The 24,394-nt window shown below is 43.2% G+C and overlaps 1 protein-coding gene across 4 annotated transcripts in view; it reads left to right on the plus strand.

The window, feature by feature from the left end:
* Nucleotides 1–1,179: 1,179 nt before the first annotated feature.
* The window catches only part of atp11c (ATPase phospholipid transporting 11C (ATP11C blood group)), a 67,532-nt gene continuing 44,317 nt past the window's right edge, over nt 1,180–24,394 (plus strand). For all 4 annotated transcript variants that reach the window (XM_084041506.1, XM_084041507.1, XM_084041508.1 and 1 more), the window contains exons 1-2: nt 1,180–1,730; nt 23,315–23,428. In XM_084041506.1, coding sequence (XP_083897632.1) covers nt 1,704–1,730; nt 23,315–23,428 — 141 coding nt within the window. In that variant the 5' untranslated portion in view covers nt 1,180–1,703. The remainder of the gene's footprint in view (nt 1,731–23,314; nt 23,429–24,394) is intronic.

The raw sequence follows: 24,394 nt of genomic DNA on the forward strand, positions 1-24,394 counted from the left end.
AGTGCACTTGCTTATTTGGGCTTGTCTCCTAATGTTGTTTAAAACCAGTGGTTCTCAAACATTTTCATGTCAAGGACCCCCAAATTAATATATAGCCTATTTGTAGTAGACCCAACCTTCTGAAAATATCTCCACTTTTCCACGAGCTGCACACAGACGACATTCTCTCCGGGCGAGGGGCCAGAAATGAATGCAGGACTGGACATACCAAAACTTCCTTTGGGGAGCACAAATGTATGGGGCCTGCACACAATTGGCAGGTGGTATGACCCGCACCAAACCTTTTTAAGTGTGTGCCTCATACGTTTGTGCTTCCCCAAACATAGACTGTTCCCAAAGGAAGTTTTCATATGTTCAGTCCTGCACTTTATTTCTGGCCCCTCGCCCGGAGAGAATATTGTTGTCCATGTGCAGCAGCTGCACTGCAGCTCATGGAAAAGTGGAGATATTTTACTGAACACATGCTTTCTGCCATAACTTTCAAATGGATATGAAACTAAAGGACAATATCTGACTCCAAGTCTTAGGAATTCATTATTGGGGGTGACGTAGGGCAGTATGCTACACACGCACGCTGGCACGCGTGACACAAATAAAGGCCGACCAAATCAGTCTGCTGACCCGGGCGGGGATAGGTCAGGACCGATCTATGGCTGTGTATTTGGAATACATGAAATGTATGTAATATCACAGACATTCTAGGGCTAATTTTGTGCCAGAGACCCCTACACAAGATTTTGTGGATTTGAAAATATTCCTAAATTTTCACTTTCCCCCCAAGATTTCTCTTTGAAAATAGCAGAGCTACAAGCTCACGACGCCTTGTGAGCTTGTAGATCGGCAAATAGTCTGTATTAAGGGTTAGAGACAGTGCTCAATCTGCTCATTTGAAACTCATTTGAAACAAGCTCAGTGCTTTTATGAGTCTTCCAGTTTAGTAGACCTCGTATTGTGAATTTGTACTTCCACGTACTGTTGTTCTCATGTCTTACTAAATAAAGTAGGCCTACATCAATCAATCAATCACTCATGTGGCTTTAATATTTTTGGCTTGTTTTCTTTTCATAGACCTGGTTGCTTATTTCCCTCGCACAATCTGGCAACACTCGCTGTGAGTGGCTCCGGAGTGGGGCTGCTGCTGCTGGAGGAGTGAACATTGTTTTACAGGGAGGAGGCAAAGCGACCTGTGTGCTGCGTACAGTAGAGCAAAAACTCAACTTACTTTTTTTTCCTCCCCCGCTGCCTTGCCGTCGCATTTTATTTCGAGTGACCGCGGACGTGGGGGCCACATACACATACTACTCGCCTGGCTGGCATGCGACACATGATTTTGACGAGTCACAGCAACAGGGCATCGTTCAGAATGTCACCACGGACTATCTCCGCCTGTGGGAAGCGCGACTCGTAAAGAAACCGCAACGCGGAAAAGCCTCTCAGCGGGGAGACTGAAGACTGAAGACTCTCAAGGCTAGCGGGGAGAGAGAATGCGAACAACGGTTGGAAGAGAACGAAGTGAAACAAAATGTAGCGTCGCTGCGGCATTATTCCACATAGCTAGAACTAACGGTAGAGTAGGAAATAATAGATAGCCAAGGACGCTAGCGAGTTCCACTAGACATACGTGTTGAAGTTGCGGGTTAGGGGGTTGGAAAGGGATAGAGTTCCATCAGCGTTCATCTAAATCAAAGAAGATAAGAGAGAAGATGCTCCGGAGAAGACTGACCCGCTTGGTATGAACACTGACGTTACACAGACACACACATACACACACACTCACACACACATGGCTAGCTGGTGGTGGTGGGCACTGGGCAGCTCTGCTAGCTCCCAAATCCTGTGCCCTGGAAAATACTGTGGGTTTTTCCTTTTTAAGAATCTCTATTACAGGACAAATACTGTGGGGGTTTCCATTTAGAATCTCCACTCTACAGGACAAATACTGTGGGTTTTTCCTTTAGAATCTCTACAGGACAAACAGGAAATGTGCTGGTTGCCTTCATAGTCCTTGTCAACCATCCAACGTTACCTTGAACCGGTGGGGTAACTAACTAATAATCAAAGTTCATGCCAGTCATACCAGCACGGCATCACCGCAGAGAGATAATTACTTGTAGCTGCAATTCACATTCCAGTGGAATAACTTTTATTTCCCCACAATGATCGAGAGATCTGTTTGATCACAGACATGATAATATGACCGCCCACCTGTATAGGGGTAGTGTAGCTCAGTAGCCCTAGGTGGAGCATTGCTGGTGATTCTCCCTGGTGTAATGGTGTTTTAACACACTTGTAAGCAGCCACTAAATGGCACTTGGCACCTTTTTTTTACAGCACAAAATGGATACAGACTACTTATTCCTAGTACCTGCATTGCAATATTCCCAATTGCAATAAGTCCAATCGTGGGTTTTGTTGAGCGTAAAATATGCAATTTTAATCAGAAATTCACGTTTCCTTGACTCATCAATTCACTCTGTTGATTTTATTCTCCTCCATCATTTATTATCTTTTTTTATATAGACATTAAATCATGGGTGCTTGAATCTGGGGTCACTTTCCATATGGACAGTCACAATCCCATGTTTATGAATGTTGAACCACCTTTACTGCCTTTTTATAGTTGTATGCTCCAATAACCTGTTGTCACTAGCAGGCTGAATATCCCACACAGCCGACGTGAGCAGTATAGATACCAACAGTGAATGAGGGGGAAGCAATATAATAATTATACCGCCTGACCCTCTTCCCGGCCTCTCTCCAAGTGTTGCCGGGTCAGCGTATTTTCCTGCCTCAGGAGTGGTTTGCTCCTGTAATTTCTCTTTGGTGTGAGCAGTAAATAATATTTTGTGTGGAGCAGCCAGCCACACTGTCATTGATGCACATTGTGCCGTTATCTCGGGCCTCTTTGCCTCACAATTCACGCCACCCTCCCTTTAGCCCAGGGGAGGTATATGCATCATGCAGTGAAAGCGAGAGAGAGAGAGACTGGCTGCTCATACCAAAGGCACAGAAGAGGCTGCATGTGCCCCACTTGATTCTCCCACTACAATGCACTGTGCTGCCACCATGCCCGAGTGTCTTTGGAAAGTCATTAAAGATGGCAGTGGGAATGGGTAAAGGCTGGGCTTTTTTCGTCAGAGCTCCAGAGGTTGTAATGCTCTGACAGGAATGCACAATCACACAGCTGCCTTTGATGTTTCTCTCAAGCCCCTGAAGGCAGCAGTGTGATCAGCGAGAGGTGGAGCCTGGCGGAAATGTGATAGTATTCATTGTGGGAGCCCCCCTGCCTTGACTGCGGGGGGAAACCGCATAGACACATGAAAAGCACCATGTTGGCCATGCACTTCTCAGTAGTACCTCAGTAGTATACCTTTCCTGTTATAGGTCTACTCCTACTCACATGGGACCTGGCTGGACTTTAACAATGCAAAGTTTCTGCTTTATATTTTGCCTTTGTTACACCAGCAGAATGTTATGTTTTCTTAGCTACACCTTGAAACCTACAGAATGGCGCAGCTGGTCTAATTATCTGTCTTACAGTTTAAAGGTAACAACTTCAACCGTGGCATCCCTATTTTGGGCAAACGTAAGACACACAAAAAAAGCCGATCTAGAAGCTCACTGTCAACGTGTCAAATTGCGACACATGAGCTTGTAGATCGGCTATTTTAGCTATTTATTGTACAAATAAATACCTATGTAGAGCTTTAATGGTTAAAGCTCTACAGGTTGTCCTTAATTTGTTTAGTAATGCTATGTAGGCCTTAAGTAATTTGTCTGTAAGTGTTAGTATTTTGAAGAAGTTTTAAAAGGGGAAGAAAGGACCTGGTAACGGTTTCATCTGTGACATTGTGGTGTGACTGTGACTGCGAGTTGTTTTAAACCGTTTATCAACCACAGTTAGCAGGTTAAACACGGGAAACCCCACTAAGAATAGGCGTTTGACTCCTTTCCCATTGCCAGAGGGAGAGTATCCCTTTCTGTTCTTTTTTCCCCCTTTTTTCCCAGGTGTGTCATGTTCAATGTCACAATGTCAGGTCTGGAACTTGAATGTGCGTCATAGCATCACGTCATAGCGTGTCTACCCAGCTGTCATGTTTCCATCATTGCCGACATACCTGAGACTGCTGCAGAGTCATTTGTCCCAGGAATGAATGCCGATTGTAACCTTTCCCAATGACATAAGCCAGATATTAGTGGTTGTTAGTGGCTTTTTTTGTCCTGTGAGAAAGGAGCTTTAGTCTTCCTATTGAACTTTTTTTTGGATCTCATTCTGTATACAACATGCACAGGCCAAGCCAATGGGTGGAGACTTTATTTACGCCTTCTTTATGCTATATCTAGGCCTATGCTGAAGTGCAATCAACAATACTAATGTGCGTTTTTTGTCACAGTGGAAGATTTATCGAAAAACAAAACGGCCTAATGTGCACTGTAAGCGGTTACGATAGAATTGCTTTTGTGAGTGTGTAGCGTATAGGCTATTAATGTCCTGTGGTTTAGATTGTGATTCATAAACACTTGGCAACAACAGTGCAAGCTCCATGCGAACCCCCCCCCCCCCCCCCCCCCCCCCCTCACACACCAGACGCCTATCTCCAAACCATTTAAGACACATTTATTTAAACCGAACAGCTACAACCCTAGCTGCAGCGTCTGACGTTCCTTTGTGAATCATGACAGTGATGCAGCTTTTAGAAGACTTATACCTCCACCCCAAGGCAGATCTAATATCTAATAGTGAGCAGAGGGGCTCAACACAGGACTGTGTTGACCAGTGCTTCAGCATTTCATTTGAGGTCGAGAACATTTCAGCACTTTTGCCCCCCCCCCCCCCCCCCACACACACACACACACGCACACCCACACACCCACACACACACACACACACACAAATGCTCAAATTCTGTTTTGAAGTTTGCGGTCTGTCAGATGGAAAGGCTCTCATGCGATGAGCGAGATTCTCTGGCATTTTCAGCTGTGGCCCCTACTCCATTTCAGTGCTCCCCAGCCCGCTCAGAGTGCAGCACAGCTCAGCTCACCACCTCCCTGCTCATTTACCACACTCATGTCCCCCTACCCCCCCTACCCCCTCTGTCTTTGGTCCCCTCTGTCCCTCAGCCGCAGGTTCACTCACTGACTGCACCTCTGCGTTGCTGGCTTAAGAAGCAGGCACTTAACCAGTTACCACATAGAGAAAAAAAAAGGTCTGCACACTGGTTATGCATTGCCCTTCTTTATTGCCATTCAATGTTTTGATCACTTTGATCTTCAGAAACGGATCAATGTGTACGCTGAACGGCAATAAACGAGTGGAGCCAGTGTGAAGAATTTATAAGCTTTTATCTTGATCTTCCGTTTGTCCTGCACCTGGACACTGAAGGGGGATGTGCATGCACTGTCTCTCCCTTAACAACATCATTAACCCTAGCATCCCTATTTTGGCCGTAGAATGTACATTTTTGTACACAAAACACAAAAAAGGGGAAATGGCAGATCTTGTGCTGCCTATCGGCTATTTACGCTATTCACTATTTCTATTTTGCTGTTCATATGAAGTATATAGGGCATAAGCGGTTAACACTAGAGCGGGGGGGGTGCATTTAGTATCACGCTTTCACCGGCATGCATGTCAAACATTGAGTGTGAGGGCCCTCGGGGACACGATGAACCTGCTTCTCAGGTCGGCTGACAGGTCGTCTGCAGGCCGGGTGCTGTGCATGGAAAATAAACACGCACACGCACACGCACACGCACACGCACACACACACACACACACACACACACACACACACACACACACACACACACACACACACACACACACACACACACACACACACACACACACACACACACACACACAGCTGCGGACACAGTAGACGCACACATGCTGTGTTCACACTAGCGGCTACAAAAGCTACAAAAAGACCAAGCGTGGCCAGCTACATTGCTGCTGAGTCGTGTTGCTCTAGACAGACACACTGCGTAAATGAAAAGGGTAGTGTTAAATAGCACAGGGAACTGGTTAACAGCAATAATTTGTTTTTCTTCCATTTACGTAAAGCAGCAGGAATTGTGATGAGAGAGAGAAGGGGAGTGGAAACATAAACATATCATTGATGCTTCACTGTGTCATTGGAATGCTGGAATTAAGTTGAAACCAGCTCAAACCTTTTTTTTTCTAGTGCCTGTCATGCAGCGACAAGTGTCGGCCGGCATCAGGTTGCAATGTTGCTGGCTTCCACTGAAAATTGCTTGTAGGCCTGTTGCTATGTCCCTGCTAGTGAGACTGCAGCAGTAGGCCCCACCCCCTACTTGTGAGCATTTGACTTTTTCCCATTTCTTGTCTTTTGTTTACACACCTTGCAGGGAGGTGAACACCACTCATTAAATAAATGTTAAATGGTGCATTTATGTAGCACCTTTATCCAAAGCGCTTTACAATGTGCATTTACATTCATCCAATCACACGCATCCACACACCAGTGGCAGAGGAAACCATGCAAGGCACCACCAACCAACCTGCTCATCGGGTGCAATTACCAAGCCAGGAGGAGTCTGCGGTCAAATGGGGAACCTTTTGACTTCCAAGATGACCACACTACCTCCTCAGCCCCGTATATTGTTTTTGGCAATAGTTTTTCTTTATTATTAGTTATTTGGATTGCCAGTGACTTAACCCATTAAAACCAGGAAAGCATCCGTGTCATTTTAGTAGTTAATATAGTGTCACAATCATTAAACTTTTAACCACTTTAACCATATTTTATACTTTGGCTATTCAAAAATGGCAGATATGCAAGCTCATAGCGCTATGAGGTTGTGGATCTGCTATTTTTTTTAAATCATAAACATTTGTGCAAATCTTTGAATATATATTTTTAGCGGCGCTAGCCGCTCTATACCTAAAGGTATAGAGCGGCTAGCGCCGCTAAAAATATATATTTTAAATATATTTTGTGTTGCTCTAGACAGACACACTGCGTAAATGAAAAGGGTAGTGTTAAATAGCACAGGGAACTGGTTAACAGCAATACATACAAGTTTTGGGGTCCTTCACATGAAAATGTTTGAGTACCACTGATCTAGAATTTAGAAGACATTTTAAGAATCGATCTCGGGTCTTAATGGGTTAAAACAACCGATGCACTGATAAGCAGGGATAAAGGGTCATCTGTGTCCTGCGAGCGTCCAACACAGATGCTGCTGAATCTTATTTAGTGCACATTTATTCAGCCATTTATGAAGCTCAGCTCATGTCGTCTTTCACTGCTGCTGCTGCTGCTGTTGTAGTTGTAGCCTTGCTGAGATGATCTGCTTTGGAATTCTCAGTGTTCCCTCGATTGCACATTCACCACATCACTGCCATCACACCACCCCCTGCTCCCCACACACACATCCCCTGCTTGGCATTTCAGTGCCCTCGCGCCTAAGAGCCGCAGGGAGCTAGCATCGCTGCCACTGGCCTGTGGTCCATGACACCTGTTGGAAAGAGACGAGGAGCTTCTTATCAGGTGATGACAGTTTTAGACAGAGCAATGCCCCGCGCCCGCCTGTTCCTTGATGAGGCCATTTTAGGGAAAGGAATATTTACTGGTCCCTGGGGAGGGGGGAGGGGGGGGGGAGACTTATGCATTCACCCAGCAGATGGCTGCTCAGATGAGCCTATGGGGGAGGTTTAGGGTTAAGTGTCTTTCTCAGGACACTTTGACATGTGATTTATCCCACCTGTTTCATCAGGGGAGCTGTGTATTGATTAGAAGCACGCTCCGTTTTGCCGCCATTAGTCTTCTGCCGTGAAACCGGCCGCTGGACAGAAGTGCTTACTCTTGACTTCTTACTTCCCTTTGCGCTTGTCTCTCTTTCCCATGTTCTGTCTCTCTCCCCCCCCCCCCCCCCCCCCCCCCCCTTTGGTGTCTGGCGGCTCTGTGTCCAGTAATGGAAACCTAGCCAGTTGAGCTCATCTGCACTGCACAGCAGGATAATAAATACAATGTAGTAATGGAGTGGGGGTCCAAAGGGGTAAATGGCTGACTCTAGACTAGCTGATGTGGATAAGGTGGAGCCCAGAAAGCTCTGCATGACTTACCTTGCGTCTAACCTATCTATCAATGGGCTAATGTCTGTGGTTGTAGGAGCTGAGAGTGGCATGGGCAGTGATAACATTGAGGTGGTTCTAGGGGATCCATAGGTGTGCCACTTGGGGACTCCCTGTTCTTTGGTGTCTCGCCCAGGTGGGCGTAGCCTCGTTCCCAGCCTTTACTCATCTGCGAAGAGAAAAGCCTGGTCACGACCTAAAGTGTCTATAGGTCGTACGTATTTCCCCCGGAAACTATCCTTTTCGACGAATCATTCACGGAGAATGTAATCAGATTTGTAAAGCATCATTGTCATTGGGCGGTACTTGCGCAAAATTTCTTTACTTCCGTTTTGACACTCAACCGGCTAGGTCTTGCCCAGCGTGAGGTGGGTGTGGTTGTATGCCTAAACCCTAACCTTATTAATCTCACAAAAACTATGCCTAAACCTAACCTTAACCCTAACCCTAACCTCACAAACACTATGCCTAACCCTAACCTCACAGAAACTATGCCCTAAACCTAACCCCAAAATCATGCCCACCTGGGTGAAACACCGGGAAAATAGTTTTTTTGCGTGTGGCCATTTTCAATTTCCATCTAAAAGCCATGTTGAATTCTCAGTTTGTACCTCTAAATAATTCAGACGGCTTCATTTATTTTGAATTCTCCTCACATCACTCCCCCTCTCCTCAGCCACGTATCTTCGCCAGGGTAGCGGCACTTAGAATGTATTCTTGTCATCCATATATTTATAAAGGCTCATCCCGAGATTCTCCACGTGCGCTCTCCAGCGCTGGCATTACCAAGAGAGTGTTCACTCGCAGTGAGATGTGAAGAGAATGCTGAGCTGTGTGCAGTATTTGTATTATTATTTTTTTCGGGGAGGGTTTCTATGCGTGTCTGTCTGTGTCGGGATGGAGGGGGGACTGAACTAGGGTTCAGGAAGGCAGCAGCTCCAATGTTTTGTCATTGCAGGGGTTTCCATTGTCACCTGTTCTTGCCACCTGAAATGATACCCGCTGTCACAGACGAGGACAAACGTGACGTCCATAGGTGAATTAACAAGTGCTGTCTGTATGGAATGCACGGTCTGCGCACACGTACAGGATCAGCTCCCCCCAGTTAAACAACAGCTTACGATGATTAACTCCACAGCAAACTCCCTCCCCTAGGCAAGGTGGCATCACTCAGCCGGGAGGAGAAAAATGAGTCTCTTAACTGTGGTCACGATTGAAATCTGAGGAAAGGCATGCTGAAGAGCTGTCCAATCCAACCATGGGCCTCAGTGCAGAGGAAGGAAGGAGCCACATTGATTTTAGTCATTAGCATCCCCCCCATGCAATGTCTGAAGGTAATTAATTGAATAGCAGTTACAGTCAATGTAGCTTGGTGCATTATAGAAGATAATGTCATCAGAATCACTGCAGCTGAGATGCAGATTTTGAAGCTTGTCAGCATTAAAAAAGCAAATGTCTCTCTCTGTCTCTATCTCTCTCCCGCTCTCTCTCTCTCTCTGTGCCACCAGACACGGTAGCAGGATGAGAGCCACCGCGCACATCAAGCCAATCAGTTTAGTCTCAGCCAAAGCCCTATATGCAAAGGAGTTGTTTTCATACCAGACTTCAATCTGCTGTGCTGTCTTGAACCCAATTCGAGCACCCCCATCCACCAACCACACTCTGCTTCATATACTCTGGAGTATGTCAACTCGGTTGGGAGAAATCATACTCCAGTAATGGCTGCACTTCTTTAAATTCTCTTTAATTATAGATTAAAGTCAGTGTGAGTCTGGTGCTGAAAGAAGTATGCTCACTTTTTTTCCCCAGCCTTTTAAAGTACGAAGTGACGAGATTTTCTCTTAAGACCCCTTGAAAATAATTCATTGATGTCATCCCCTCCAGTGCTTGGTAAGCGCGCCCGGGCCTCTAGGGACCAGAGGTCTGGGGACTTGAGTTGAAGCTAGGGGAGGTTCATTAAAACTAAAACCTCCTATAGTCAATAAATAGCTTAAAAGCTGCAATCTAGTTACAACCTTTTGTAAATGTTTAGCCTACTATGTTCTTGGTCTGCCTACAGGTTTATGTGTTTAGTCTTTTTTTGAGGAACAGTATGCCAAATGTCAGCTACACCACAGACCTTGGTCAGCATTGTGTAAAATGCTTGTACGTTTCCTGTATTCAAGTCTGTCTAAGCAGTATTTTTTTTGTTTTTGCCCCCCCGCAAACGGTAAACATTTCTCACAACCCTCATTATTCATTTTCGTCATGTGCTCTCCTCCTGAGGCAGTGCCTTGGGCAGGCTGTGTCCACTTTAAGTTTTATTTAGAAACTTATGGCACCATCAGAATTCTGCAGATCTTCTCATTTCTATCCACATCCTATACAGACGTGGAATTATGAGCAAATCAATCTTTGTTTTAAAAGAGGCATCAACGTATTTTATGGCTACCTGTTCTCCTTGGTGAGAAGAATCAAATCTTTGGTTTGGAGAGCGGCAGGTTTAGTGTTTGTCAGCACATCTGTCAGTGGCATAATTTGAGTAAGGAAGATGATTGAAGCAGCAGATAGTTCCGAGAGCAAGGTCTAGATGAGTTTCTCCTCTCCAGTGTCAAGGGACATGGTGCTATGTAGGCCAGTGCCAGGCTATGGTACAGTACAGTACATTCTGTGTCTTGTGCAGCTGTAGGGATGCTACTAGAACAATGAGCCTTTGCCTTTCAACAACAGCTCTTTAGACTAAGTCCTCCGTTCAACTTCAACAGCTTTTTTTCCCTTCATCATGTTATGCCTCATTCACAATTCTACAAGCAGGCAGCGATCAAATGAGAAAGGTAACCTGTGCTCTGTCTGGGCGTAGGGTTGCTATGCACAGTTCCATTGTTGACGGAGTCCTAATGAAGATGGCACCAGTAACATTACTATTACTGTGTGATACCAGCCATGCGACTGTCTTCTTAACACCTTAGCGGTAAACCGCAATACGTTTCGTGATGTATCATGTGAAGTGTATCCAGTGGTTTAAAGTAACTAAGTACATTTACTCAAGTACTGTGCTTAAGTACAATTTTGAGGTACTTTTACTTTACTGGAGTATTTCCAAATTTCAATAGTTTTACTTCTACTCCACTGTAATTATTTGAAAACTTGAGTTACTAGTTACTTTGTAGATTTAGATTATTATTATTACAAAACATTATTACATACATTAACCAACCACTTACAGTAGGCCCTATATACATTTCAGCCATTTGTAAATAGCCAATCGCGACGCATTGTGAGCTTGTAGATCTGCCAATACCAATACTTTTATAATTTTACAAGTACATTTTTAATTCCGGAACTTTTACTTGTAACAGAGTATTTCTACATTGCAGTATTGATACATTTATTTAAGTAAAACATGTGAGTACATTTTCCACCACTGAGTGTATCGATATAATTGTAACCACTAACATATCCGATTGCGTTTCATCATACTGCTGATCAGCGAAGTCCACAATGACATTCCCACTGATTATACTCCAATTAGCTCCCATGCACATTGTGAAGGCAATATTCATTATTTCCATTGCCTCAGAAGGTTGACCATGTAATATCACGTGAAGCCATAAAGATATATGGTTTGTAGTAGTTATTGAAGCAGCCAGCCCTAATAGTCTTAGCGGCAGAATCCAAACGGCATACAGTCAGACCCCAAACAAAGCAGACCACCAACATACATATCTTGGCGGCTGCTCAAGACAGTCTTAAAAAAAAGAAAAGAAAAGAAAAACCTTGGTGCCCAGTGGGAGTAGGGGACAGAAATGATTTAGGTTATACCATGCACATTTTTCACTGGCTGTGGCCATGGAGACGTGTTAGTTCAGCGTTCATCATTGGTGGGATATCCTTAGTGAGGTCCTGACGTTGTTTGAATGAAACCAAGCAACAGTCAAAGCTGAAATCAAATCAGGTCGCCAGACTTGTCCTATAAGCAAACTTCACTTCATGGTAACAGAAGGGAAACGTTTATCCCTAATTTGTATGTGTATAACCTATCAGGTGGGACATTCAGATTTCTCTGGTCCAATCAGTGAAACTGCCACAGACCCAGAGCATAATTTACAATCTGTGTAATCTTCTCTGCATAACATGATCAAAGATGATCAGAATCTGTTTTCTTTTCCCCCCCTTTTCTTTTCTTTTCTAATGTAAGGCATAGCTGCAATGTATTTCCCTGTGCCTGTATGTCTACCTGCCCTGAAGCACGGTTGCGAATAAGAAAATATTGTCAGTGGAATTGTTTACTTCCATTGTTGTTGGTAGCAGAGCACAGCCTTGGTAAATGAGGCTGTAAAAGCATATGAGACACATTTTGGTCAACATCATGGTCTGATGCAGCGTTAGAACGGAAATTTAAATTTACTACTTCGAGGTTACGATGTTGTTAAGGAACTGAAACGATTTATAAAATATGGATGGAGGGAAACATTTGCCCAGCCATAATTTACCACACGGGTTCCTAGTCTGCTGACTAGGAACTCGTAGCTCATAATGTTGTATATATGGCTTTGGCTGTTTGTGTATCGTGTTTGAATATCTGAAAACAACTGTCACTTCACTCCAAATCAATCCTATCGCATTCTACTGTAGATTGTCCAGAGACACGGAGATGCAAGAAAGCAATCTTAAAATAACTTGGTTTGACGTGGGCCTGCCTTACATGGCAGTAGAAGACGAGGCACTTCTCTCTGTGTCCTGCAAACAACGGTGTACCAAGGCAACGTCACCTGAGCCAGCCTCTTTGTAGAGTGCAACTTGGCCTAAACAAATAGACTATCTTCTTGTAAACAGATACATCCGCGTCTGCTCAAATTTGAGGAAGCTGTTGATTAACTCTCTTTACACACGATGTGCACGGCCTGAAACAAGGCTGCCTCTCGAGTATACTGTGCCGGTTCGTGCTATGAACAGGTGCATTTATAATCAAAACCAACAGAATTAGCATCAGAAAGCGAGAGCAAGCACGCTGGAGTGAGAGAGAGAGAGAGAGGGAGAGAGAGATAGATGCCAAGCCGAGTGCTGCATTGACTCAATGCGTGCCTCGCCTCTTCTGTTCAAACATTCATCACTCAGCTCTATCGGACCTCTGTCGGACCCATAACAACTTTATGTTACAGTTAGGCCGTTTTTGCTGCTGTCATCAACATTTCTCTATGGCTCTTCCAAGAGTTAGGGGCCTTGGCTGTAGCTCACGTTCCCTTGTTTATTCATTTTATTACTCTCAGAATACTATTGCTAAATACTAACACACACACACACACACACACACACACACACACACACACACACACACACACACACACACACACACACACACACACACACACACACATTCCCTTGTTTATTTACTCTGATTACTCGCAGAATAGTATGGCTAAATAAGTACACTCACACTCACGTTCGCTTGTTTATTCATTCTATTACTCTCAGAATACTGTTGCTAAAGACAGACAAACACACAGACACACTCTCTCTCTCTCTCTCTCTCTTGCTTTTTGGTGATACGTTTACCAGCCACAGAGGAGACTGAAGGTAAGGTAAGGTCGACCTGCATATGATCTCACATGAGGTGGAACTCCACGAATAGAGTGCCCAGGCAGATAAGATGCAGTTTTAACAGGATGTAGGCCTACTACAAGTACTTAAGTACTTAAATATTGATATGGCTCTTAAAATACAGTACACATGCAAGGCTGGCATTTTGACATTATTTGTACACTATTAGCCGTGTGGTAGTTGACTATCCACAGGATGTTTTCTTTTTCTTGTCCGTACGGTCAAACCACAACGTGCCCTTTGCGCCGAGTAGTTGTCTGCAGGTGTTGTTGGCTATGCACGTGTAGAGTGGTGCTCTCACTCTGTCTCCACACCACCACTCCTCACACCTCATTAAATGTGTCTAAGCAGATTTTCTAACTAGAATTTTCTGAGGCTTAATGACAAAGCTCATGCATTCCAGATTCCATGCTAAGAGAGATTGGGGTTTGGGGTTTTTCTGCGGTTGTTATTTATCGCTTGTTCTTGAGTTATAAACCCCCCCAAAACAACCGAACCATGTTCTTGTTAAGTTTATAGCCTAACCTGCCATATATTCATTTCTTTTTGGCTTACTTTTCAATTCAGCACTCTTGCAAGAAAAAAGTCACAGCATTGACTTGTGCGCTCGGCTTGTTCGACCGCAAAATCCATTTGTGTCGAGGTAAATAATACTCACAGTGCCGCCGTTGCATCTGCAGCTGCTAGCTTGTTTGTTTTCAGTACATCATAATATCGTGTTTTCCTTTGCCCTTTCACTCAGGGACACACTTGTCAGATTCAGTCACTTGTCAATGATACCCAAAGGGACAACCGCGAACACCCGCTTCGAGATGTATGTGCACGCTGCCCACCCCACGCTCACTTAAACCTCAACACCGCATTCATCATCTGCAGTTGCAGGCATCAAAAGGCCATTTTGTTCAGCAGCCAACCGAATATCGGTGTCCGCAAGCAGTAATATACTACCGACAATATAGATGTGCTGTCTTCTGGTCTTTCGTTCTGACAAACAATACATTGATAAATACGTTACATTTTTGTCACTTATTTACCATTATTCATACTGTACTTTTACACCACTGAATTGTGAGTGTCGATGTCTCTTGATAACGGCGCTCTGAAATGCTTCCATCTTGTTTACCTTACCTGTAAGTTAACCTTGCAATGCTCGCCGGCAACTTTAAAGGATCTACACCATGAATTAAAAAAATAATAATAGTATTTAATATCATATTGTTTATGTCCCTCAAAAGTTTTTCAAAAGGTTTGAGCCTAAATCAAGCCTCAGATATACTCATTCCAACTAACTTCTCTCTGGCTTCTAAAGCACTTTCACCTGCAATACCACATTGTCCTGTTTGGCACGTTGAGCCAGTTTGTATGCATGTTATCTCCTGTTTCTGTGTGGAAAAAGTAAAAAATTAAAATAAGAAAACATTTTTTTTTTTTTTTTTGGTTGGAACTGAAAAACGGGAGGGATTGTACCTTGACGTGACGTCACGTCAGGGTGCAAATCAGTTTGGCCTGTTTTGAGACCAATTTACAGAAAACCCCAGATTTGTTGTGAAAGCCTGAGTGTTCAAACTGGAGTATTTTTTTGGGATAGAAGAGAGGTAGGGGAGACCAAAAACACACAAAAAAGAAGAAAAAGTTAAAATTCATGGTGTAGTTCCTTTAATTATATTTTTTCCCACACTCTAATCATAAATATTGATAACTAATATAATAGCAATAATATACTCAAAGGTCATGTTGTACTGTCATATTGGCACTGGTGAGCTGATCTATGGGACTCGGCCTCTTGCCTATATGACTGCAGCACACTACTGTCAATATATCCCGGTATAGATCTCCCTCTCATGTATTAATGTTCCAATATCTCAATAAAAGGCAACGTATAAACCATGCATACGTACTAAAAGGTTGCGTAAAGCAGGTGCTTTTTTTCATGCTGGAAACATGTATTAAAATGAACTTGACATGAGATTGTGCGTATAAAAAAAGTTTGTTTTCTTATAAGTGATATGTTCTCAAATAGAAATTGTAATCAAATCAAGGTTTTGGAAGAAGTATTAAATGTCTGCATTCAAAACTAGATATATTTGCAATGCTCTGGAAGCCTCTCTACTGTAAAAGGTTAAATTTCATGTATATTGATAATTGATGATAATATGATAGTATCCTTGGATTTGTTTTAGGGAGTTAAAGTGAGTTTACCAGCATTTCCAACATTTATAAAACATATTTATTGTTTATGAGAATGCCAAAATCTAAGATAAGTACTGATTTTCACATTATGCAAATGTCCAGCTTTTAAAATAATCTGTTGTAGGTGTAGGAAATTAGGTGTGGCCTACAAAAGGATGCATAAACATTACAGTACACGACAGTGCCTACGTGATAAGCAATTTCTGCTCGATGCTGCCGGAGGACATCGCAAGTGAGTCCGGAGGGAGCATGTGTTCACACCGATTTATTGGCCCAAAATGATGACTTAGATTAGATTGGTCAGATTGCCAATGCCAAGAGCCATCCTCTTGGAAATTTGTTGAACTGGGCCCAGCTTGGCAAAGGCCGGGGGACCCCTCCGACCGCAAGGATGCACTCCTTGGAATGGGAGCTTACCAAAGCGCTGCCGGCCTACCGGTCAGGCATCTACCGATCATCCTTGAGCCGCACCTAGGATACGGCTGGCATAATCTGTATGTGCCTAGGTGCGTATTACATTTACATACTGTGGGTGAGCAAGGCAAGCAAGTGCAATTTGCAGAGGCAAGCCAATTTCCAAATTAGTTGGAGCAATCGACCACAGTCACATTGCTATAAGGGCACCATTGGAAAATGTATTTGCTTATGTGAACAGGAAGTATTTTCACTCCACAACACGCAAGGGATCGGTGTTGCGCAAAATTGCCTGACAAATCTCGTGGCACAGTGGCCTGGTCAACCCATGATAAATTTATCCTGAGAAGAAGTAGTGTTGCGTGCAGAGGTTTTTGTGCATATATGTACTATTCTAATTTTTCAGTATGAGAGCTACACAGTCTTTTATACATGAGGCCCCTGCAACCTAGCAACTGCCACAGCCACCAGCTGTAGTTGCGCTATAGTGTGTATATCTATACACATACATACATACATACATACATACATACATACATACATACATACATACATACATACATACATACATACATACATACATAAACACACACACACACACACACACACACACATTTAAAAAATCCGCTTTCTAATCATTAATAATAAATAAAGAAAATGAGTTTTCACAGTATTCTTTTGTTTCGTGTACAGTTTTGTTTTTGTGGCCAAAATAATTCCAAATGACAGTGGATGCTCTCATTTATTTAATCTTGGGAATGTTCAGTCAGTAAAGTCAAATACTCATTTTAGTCTACTTCTCAAATGTTATTGCAGAGCACCATAACCACAAACAGAAGAGAAATAGGACCACACCATTTAAAAAAAATTGGCCTCCTGTTGGAACTATAACAGCCTAGTCAAGTGTTATAGTGCTTTGGTCTATAACTCTTAAACTGTAGGTATTACTATCAAAACCAAATGCGTCGATCAATATTGTGACTATAATATGACATTTTCAAATTGTGTCTTGAACTTGTGATACATCGATATATTGCCCAGCCCTAGAGTACGTTCAGCCCACTCTCCTTGTTTTTTACCTTGGCACCGGCAGGTTGCCCGGCTGAGGCGGGATATCCAGGAAGAGCAGTGCTACATCTGATGGAGAGGACAGAAAAGGAGAGAGAAATGGATGGAGGATGGCACAATGCCCATTTTAAAGTTAGCTTATATATTTCACACATACTCCCCTTTGTTCCACGTAGGCTACATTGTGTCTGTTTGCTCTTAGCAGCTCAAAGATGGAGTTCCTTTTGTTAGATTGATGTTACCATCAGTGAGCTCTTTAGCTTTTGGCCATGAGTTTTCACTTGTTTTCTGCAGACCTACATCCTTTACTTTTCTTCAGTGACCTCCTAGACTGATTGCCAGCATTATAGCATATTGAGCAAGCACATTTGACAATGCCAGTTTGCTGTAATATTTTTACTTGACCTCTGCTTACGTTGCAGTTACTGGGAAAAGCTTCTTAAAATAACATTGCTTTGGATACTGCTTTGGATACTATTGCTCTTGAATAATTTAATGACCCATTTAAATCTTCCCACGACACGCCTATAGGTCTTGATCTAGTCTCTGAAAGACACTGCTCTTGGCTATGTTTAGTCATTCTCCCTATAGGGGAAGAACTTCAAGAACACTTTAAAAGACGCATCCACCAGGATTAGGATGGAGCCACCTGTGGCAGCCTCATTTTCCTATGCAGTACAGGTGGTGCACGCACATCCAAAACATGACGACGGGTGCTGGGGAAAAAAAAGCCACAAACCAGGTGTAATCTGACGAAGACCTATCTAGCAGGTGGAAACGTTGTGGTATTTGTCTTCAATAATGTTTTGGGAGCAAGAAGACAGATATGCGGATATTTCTCTTTAGTTTGAGTCTCATTTTCATACTCGGTTTAATCTCACTTGATGCATTTTTCACCCCTGTATTGTGTTTTAAATGTCAACTTTGATTTAACCATTGACCCGGGTCCTGCAGGGGTTTATCCTTCGGCCTTCTCCTTTATTCCCATCTCCTTTTTTCCCTCTACTTAAAATCAGTTTGCCTGTTATTTGCATATTTCCACAGATTGTTCGCTTGACATGCCCAGAATAAGACACTAGGGTTCAAGGGGTCAATGAAATGTGATGTGGAGGTCTTTCCCCACCCCCTTCCATTCAGGGTGCTAGTGTATGCTGTACCTGTAACTGCTATACTAAACGTTTTAGATTGAGGCTTCTGATGGTGGCATTATGCTTGAGAGTCGAGACCTGTTGACTATTTGGTTCATTTTATCAGCGAGTTCAGCTGACCCCATTTCGGCAGGGTTACGGTGGCGAGAGGGACATGGGGTCACAGTGAATGGTGAGATGGTGTGACAGGGACTCGGTGTCATCAGACTGAGGTCACCATCCCAGGTTTTGGCAGCGGCTGAATGCAGCCTCAGATTGCCTCGTCTCTCTGAATGGAGTGCAGCCCCACCCCCTGCCGGGCGGGCTGTGCTCATTTCCACAATGTGTGCATAATTTCATTTAGACCATAATCTAATGTAAAGTTTCCAGCTCACTCAGTCAATTCTCTAATGCACTGTTTATTTCTGACAGAGAAATTGGATGTTTGTTTTATTGACCCCCCCCCCCCACCACCACCACCCCCCGCCCCTCTTAACCGCCTCCATTGTAGCTAATACGTTGTCAATCCTGCACAAATGTACTGTTTAGCATCGCCATGCTGCCATTTCATTGTGAACTACTTTTCCTCCATCGTCCATCACCATTGGCTTTGAACTGCAGCATTTGACCTCAACGAGGAAGAAATAATGCAATCAGCTTTGCTTTTTACTGCCATTATTAGCATGATTTCTTATCGCTGGGCCTTTGATCACTGTGGTCTCACATATTGTATCTGTTAAAAAAATCATCGGGACCCCGTGGTCTGAATCATTCCAGCAGTTCTGTTCTTATCTTTTACCACCCTGGAACATTTACTATTTTAACCACTTAAACCCAATACTTCGTTGACCAGTGTCCCCCAGGAGTCTATTCTTGGTCCCCTCCTTTTTCCCCCTGTACACTCAAAAGCCTCTTTGACAAAAATAGCCTGTCTATAGCCTAGCTGCAGGCTCACAATGCGTCGCAATGCGATGTGTGATTTACTTGCACTAAAGTGATTATAAAAATAAAACAAAAGGCTGCAGGGGCCAGGCAGTTTGTGGTAGCGTAGTTGAGTAACAGGTACTTAAGCCTACAGTATGAAAGCTACTTTTGTTTGCCTATAGCACGGCTGTAACCTTGAGGCTGCTTTTCTTGTGGTTAATGAGTCCAGAGACAGGCTGTAGATGAAACATTGGCACAGCACAAGTCCTAAGTGTTCCAACTACTATCTGTGACTCCCTGACTTCTCACTCAAAGGGCCATGCCAAAGCTTTTTGTGTCCTGCACCCGGGCTAATTTGTTTTGTAAATTGGTCCTCGTTTGCAGTGTGAAATTTGCATTAACCACGATGCCTCTGCCAGACGGGAGCCTTATTTTTTATCCTGTCGCTGCACTTCTACCTTAATGTTATTTCAGGTATTAGGGATGTGTTGTGTCTTGTCTGCACTGTTAAAAGAAATTGTGCGTCCCACTATTAAATTAGTATCTGACACGCTGTCAAAGTGCTGCTGCGTCTGATTCATTGCGAATCCGAGTTTTTTTCAGATGAGCGAGTTTAGTTCCCAGGGAGCGTTCTTGGCCCATGGCCTCTGCTGGGGCCTGGCTATTGTTTTAATCATAGACAACCAGGATTATTTGACCGGTGTCCTTGGATTCCGTTCCGCACTTCATCTTGCTCTCTCTCTTCCCTTTGCTCTCTCGTCCTCTCGCTTTCTTGTTTCTTCCTCCTTCTACTTATCTCCTGGCAACTGTCTGCATTAGGGGTGCAAACAGTTACTCAAACTAATCAATTTAATCAATTATTAAAAAAACAAACAAATAACTACTGATTTCAATAAAAGTATCGATTTTCTAAACTACCGAAAAGCTCCTGTGTTGTGAGCAACTTTTGTAGGTTAATCAGACTCATCAAGTTAGTCAATTATAAAAAGCTAAATTAGGAAATGTTCCCGTTGAAATATACATAAATGTGCAAAAAAAACAACTAGTGATCGATAGAATAACTGCCAAGAAGATCATCAGTAGTTGCAGCCCTAGCGAAGTGAACGCATGTGTTGAGTGGGCAGCGGATGGCGGATTTCACAGCCACACTGAGGTGTGAACACGGCCGCTCACACATGACACAATATTCTGCCACCCATGCTGTGTGTTCTGTTGGCTTCCTCACTCTGGACTGGGGGACGGAAAACGGTCTGGATTTTTGCTGAAGACTCATTTTATTTTTTTTGCCTTCCATTTTATTCAACCATTAATGAACATCAAATGATTGCGCAAATCTGAGTTATGTAGGTTGTGTTTTTCCTCCCATGGGTTAATTAGCCTCCCGAGTGTCTGAGGCTGTCCTTTGATCTAACCCGTCTTCAGAAGACAGACAGACGGCGGACGTGTCTCAGTGTCCAGGTGGCCTTTGTTCACCCCCCCCCCCCCCCCCCGCCCTTCCAACCGGGCGCTGGTCCAGGACCAGTCATCCATGGAGCCTGATGGTTTTTAATTTGGCTCCTATGCTGCTTGCATGAAACCGGCCCTGCGTACGAGATCCAGCTCTGGGGTTAATGCGCAAGAGGAGTCAGGAAGGGCGTCGTAGATTGAAACTCAACCCATCAGCATATCGTTGCTGTCGGGCAGAAACCTCCTATCTCCATATTCTAACTTTTTTCCCCCCCCCCGCAAATTAACGCCCTACTTGATCATACGACAGCATCACACAAAAGCATCAAAAGTTGCAGATCCACAAGCAATGTGTTTTGAGCTTGTAGATCTGCTACTTTTGCTGTTTTCGAATTTGTTTTGGACATATGAGGTGTCCACCCGACAAGAGACGATATCTGGGTTCCTTCATTTCACTTACAGGCTTCGTTGCTTTTTGAGTCATCAGCCTATATAGGGTTTTGGTGGAATTCAGGTGGAATTCACGGCCCACGGGCCACCCACTGCTGAGGCGGAAAGAGATGGTGGGCCCTATCTTGCCTTACCCCTTAGGCCTAAACTTTTTTGGCATTTTTTACTATTTTGAAAAACATTTTAAAATGGTCGATTTACAACATGTCGATGTAGATCGGCTATTTTGAACTATATAAAAATGTTTTTCAAAATAGTCAAATATGCCTAAAGGCCAGTACACACCAATGCAACTACTTGCAACCAACCATTATCCCCAACTGGCCTTAAAACTGTTTTGTTGCGACTAGTTGCATTGGTGCGGTTTGGCCTTAGGGTAAGGCAGCGTGCAAGATAAGGCCCGGTATCTCAGCTGCTATCCCTGTATTAGAGGTCCTGGTTGTTTCAGATACAGAGCAGTGTGACAAACTCTGTGTGTGGCTAGACTGGCTTACCATCCTGCCGCCTGTGTCAAGATGTGATAACTGGGCTCATAAATCTGAGCGTGGTGTAATCTGCCCAGGCAGTGTCCTTTTTATTACTCTAGCTAATCCTCACTGATTGTCCACCTTGGCAAGAAATGGAACTCGTTATACAGTGGGCAACTTCATACTGGTGACTGGCCCACTGACCCATGTCATGCTTGTCTCTTATGTGAAACACAATTCAACCACATTCTATTTTATTTTAACATATTTATTATTGAAGAATTGTCACAGTTTACAGAATAAGATAGACAGTGATACAAAAAGAAACCCTTCTAGTTTTCTGCAAAAAACAAACACACAAGACAAGCACAAACCCCCCCACCCAACCCCCTCCCAAAAAGTACATTTGATAGTAAATAAAAAGGTAATATGAAGAGGGAAAAAAGGAGAAAAAGAAAAGACCAAAAACAAAAAGGGGGAAAACTAAAAACAAAAACAAAACAAAACACCAGACAAAATAGTATCAGAGGAGATGACAGCATATGTGATACACTTGTTGGTCCAATATATTATGCATATATATATATAAGCAGGAGCACGGGCTCCAACAGAGGCTGCCATATTTTCAGGAAGACGTGATCTTTTTTTGTTGATTGCATAAGGAATTCTCTCCATGTGTAGCACATTGCCCAAGTCTCTAAGCCACTGCTGGAGCAGAGGGCTAGATTCTGATTTCCATTGTTGTAAGATTAAACGTTAGGCCAGCAGTGTGCACAAGGAGATGGCTTGACCCTCAAATGAATTACTAGCGGGATTAAATGCCACTGATCCAGACATAGCCAGTAGTGGATCTGGCTCAATATGTGTATTCAAGGTCTTTGATATGTAATAAAGAATAAGAGACTCAATTCAGCCACATTCTAGAACAGCTCTGGAAAAAACACAAGAACAAGAACTTTTAAAAATGACAATTAAACCTTGTCCTGGGTGGACAATAACCGTTGTGATCAGAGTGACTTTGCTACACCTGGGTGGTTCATTGAGTTTCATATTGTATAAAAAATTCACAGCTGACCCCGGTTCAGATCAGACCTGAGGCGCTTTACTGCTTGTTGTTGCTGTTTACTGAGTCCATCTGAAATAAAGCATAACATGCAAAAATATACATTTATATTATACATCTTTTATGATATATAATAAAACAAAATATTTTTGCCGCACCTGAAATAACGATGCAAAGAAGCTTCATTGTTTTCGTTGATTCCCCCAAACACCACAGATGGGGAGGCGCAGGCAAATGGTCGTTTAGCTTAAAGTTATGCCTGGGTTTTATGTTTTTGCATATGATGCACATTTATAGCCCGCGCTCCATTATTTTCTGCTGGTTCATGAGATTGGTTCTCTTCCCAGCTGAGATGGGCCCCCATTTTTAACCTCTGCTCATATGTTGAAAAGTGTCTAGATCTAATTTACCCCTCTTATTGCTCTCCCTCTCTCTCTCCTCTCTCCACTCCCCGTCTCTGTCTCCCCGTCTGTCCCTCCTCCAGCTTGGTGGTGGAGGTCCTACTGATGTAACCAGCAGAACTATCTACGTTGGCCACCGGAACACAGAAGCTATCATTCAACCCAAGTTCTGTGATAACAGGATAGTGTCCTCCAAGGTAAGATGCTCACAAGCACACCAATGAATTTGCCTCCAAGCTTAATTTTAACCCATTTAATCCGGGAACGCATCTGTGTCATTTTAAGATTTCTTTGGCTATTCAAAAATTGCAGATCTACAAGCTCATAGTGCGGCATTTTTTTTTGCCATTTTTAAAAAACTTTATATGTTTAAAGCGAACATTTGTAACTCAAATCTTTGCTTCTGGGGTGTCCCTGGAACAAAACATTTTGAGATGGGGGTCCGCGGCCAAATGCATATCTAAATTATTTTCAGTTGTTCCAGTGACCCCCAGGAGCACAGATCGGAGTTAAAAATGATCGCTTTAAAACATATACTGTATATATATATATTCAAAGATTTGCACAAATTCTCCACGATAAAAGTAAATAAATAGCAGATCAACAACCCATAGCAGGGCACCGAGAGTGCCGCACTATGAGCTTTGTATATCTGCTATTTTTGAATCACCAAAGAAATCTTAAAATGACACAGATGCGTTCTCGGTCTTAATGGATCAAGTCCATCCGTGTTTCGGGTTCTCACCACCTCATCTTACTGTAGTTTTGTTAACCCATTGAGACCTGAAGCCGATTCTACACGTCTCCTATATTTCAGTATTCTTAAAAACGTATGTTTCTATATCAGTGGTGCTCAATCTTTTTCATGTCAAGGACCCCCAAAATTATATGTATTTGGCCGCCGACCCCCATCAAAATATTTTGTACCAGGGACCCCCAGAAGCAAAGATTTGAGTTAAAAATTACGCTTTAAAAGTATTCATATTCAAAGATTTGCACACATTTTCACGATTTTTTAGCTTTTTAGCTCAAATCTAAAAATGACACAGTTCCAGTTCTTAATGGGTTAATTCAAATGGAATGCTATTGTTTTTGACTCTCCTCATCCTCTCCTCTCCTTATTTCTCCTCCCACTCTCTGTCCACATGAAAGGGCATCGTTCT

Source organism: Gymnoscopelus microlampas, assembly GCF_963454915.1.
Source record: "Gymnoscopelus microlampas genome assembly, chromosome: 18".
NCBI lineage: Eukaryota > Metazoa > Chordata > Actinopteri > Myctophiformes > Myctophidae > Gymnoscopelus > Gymnoscopelus microlampas.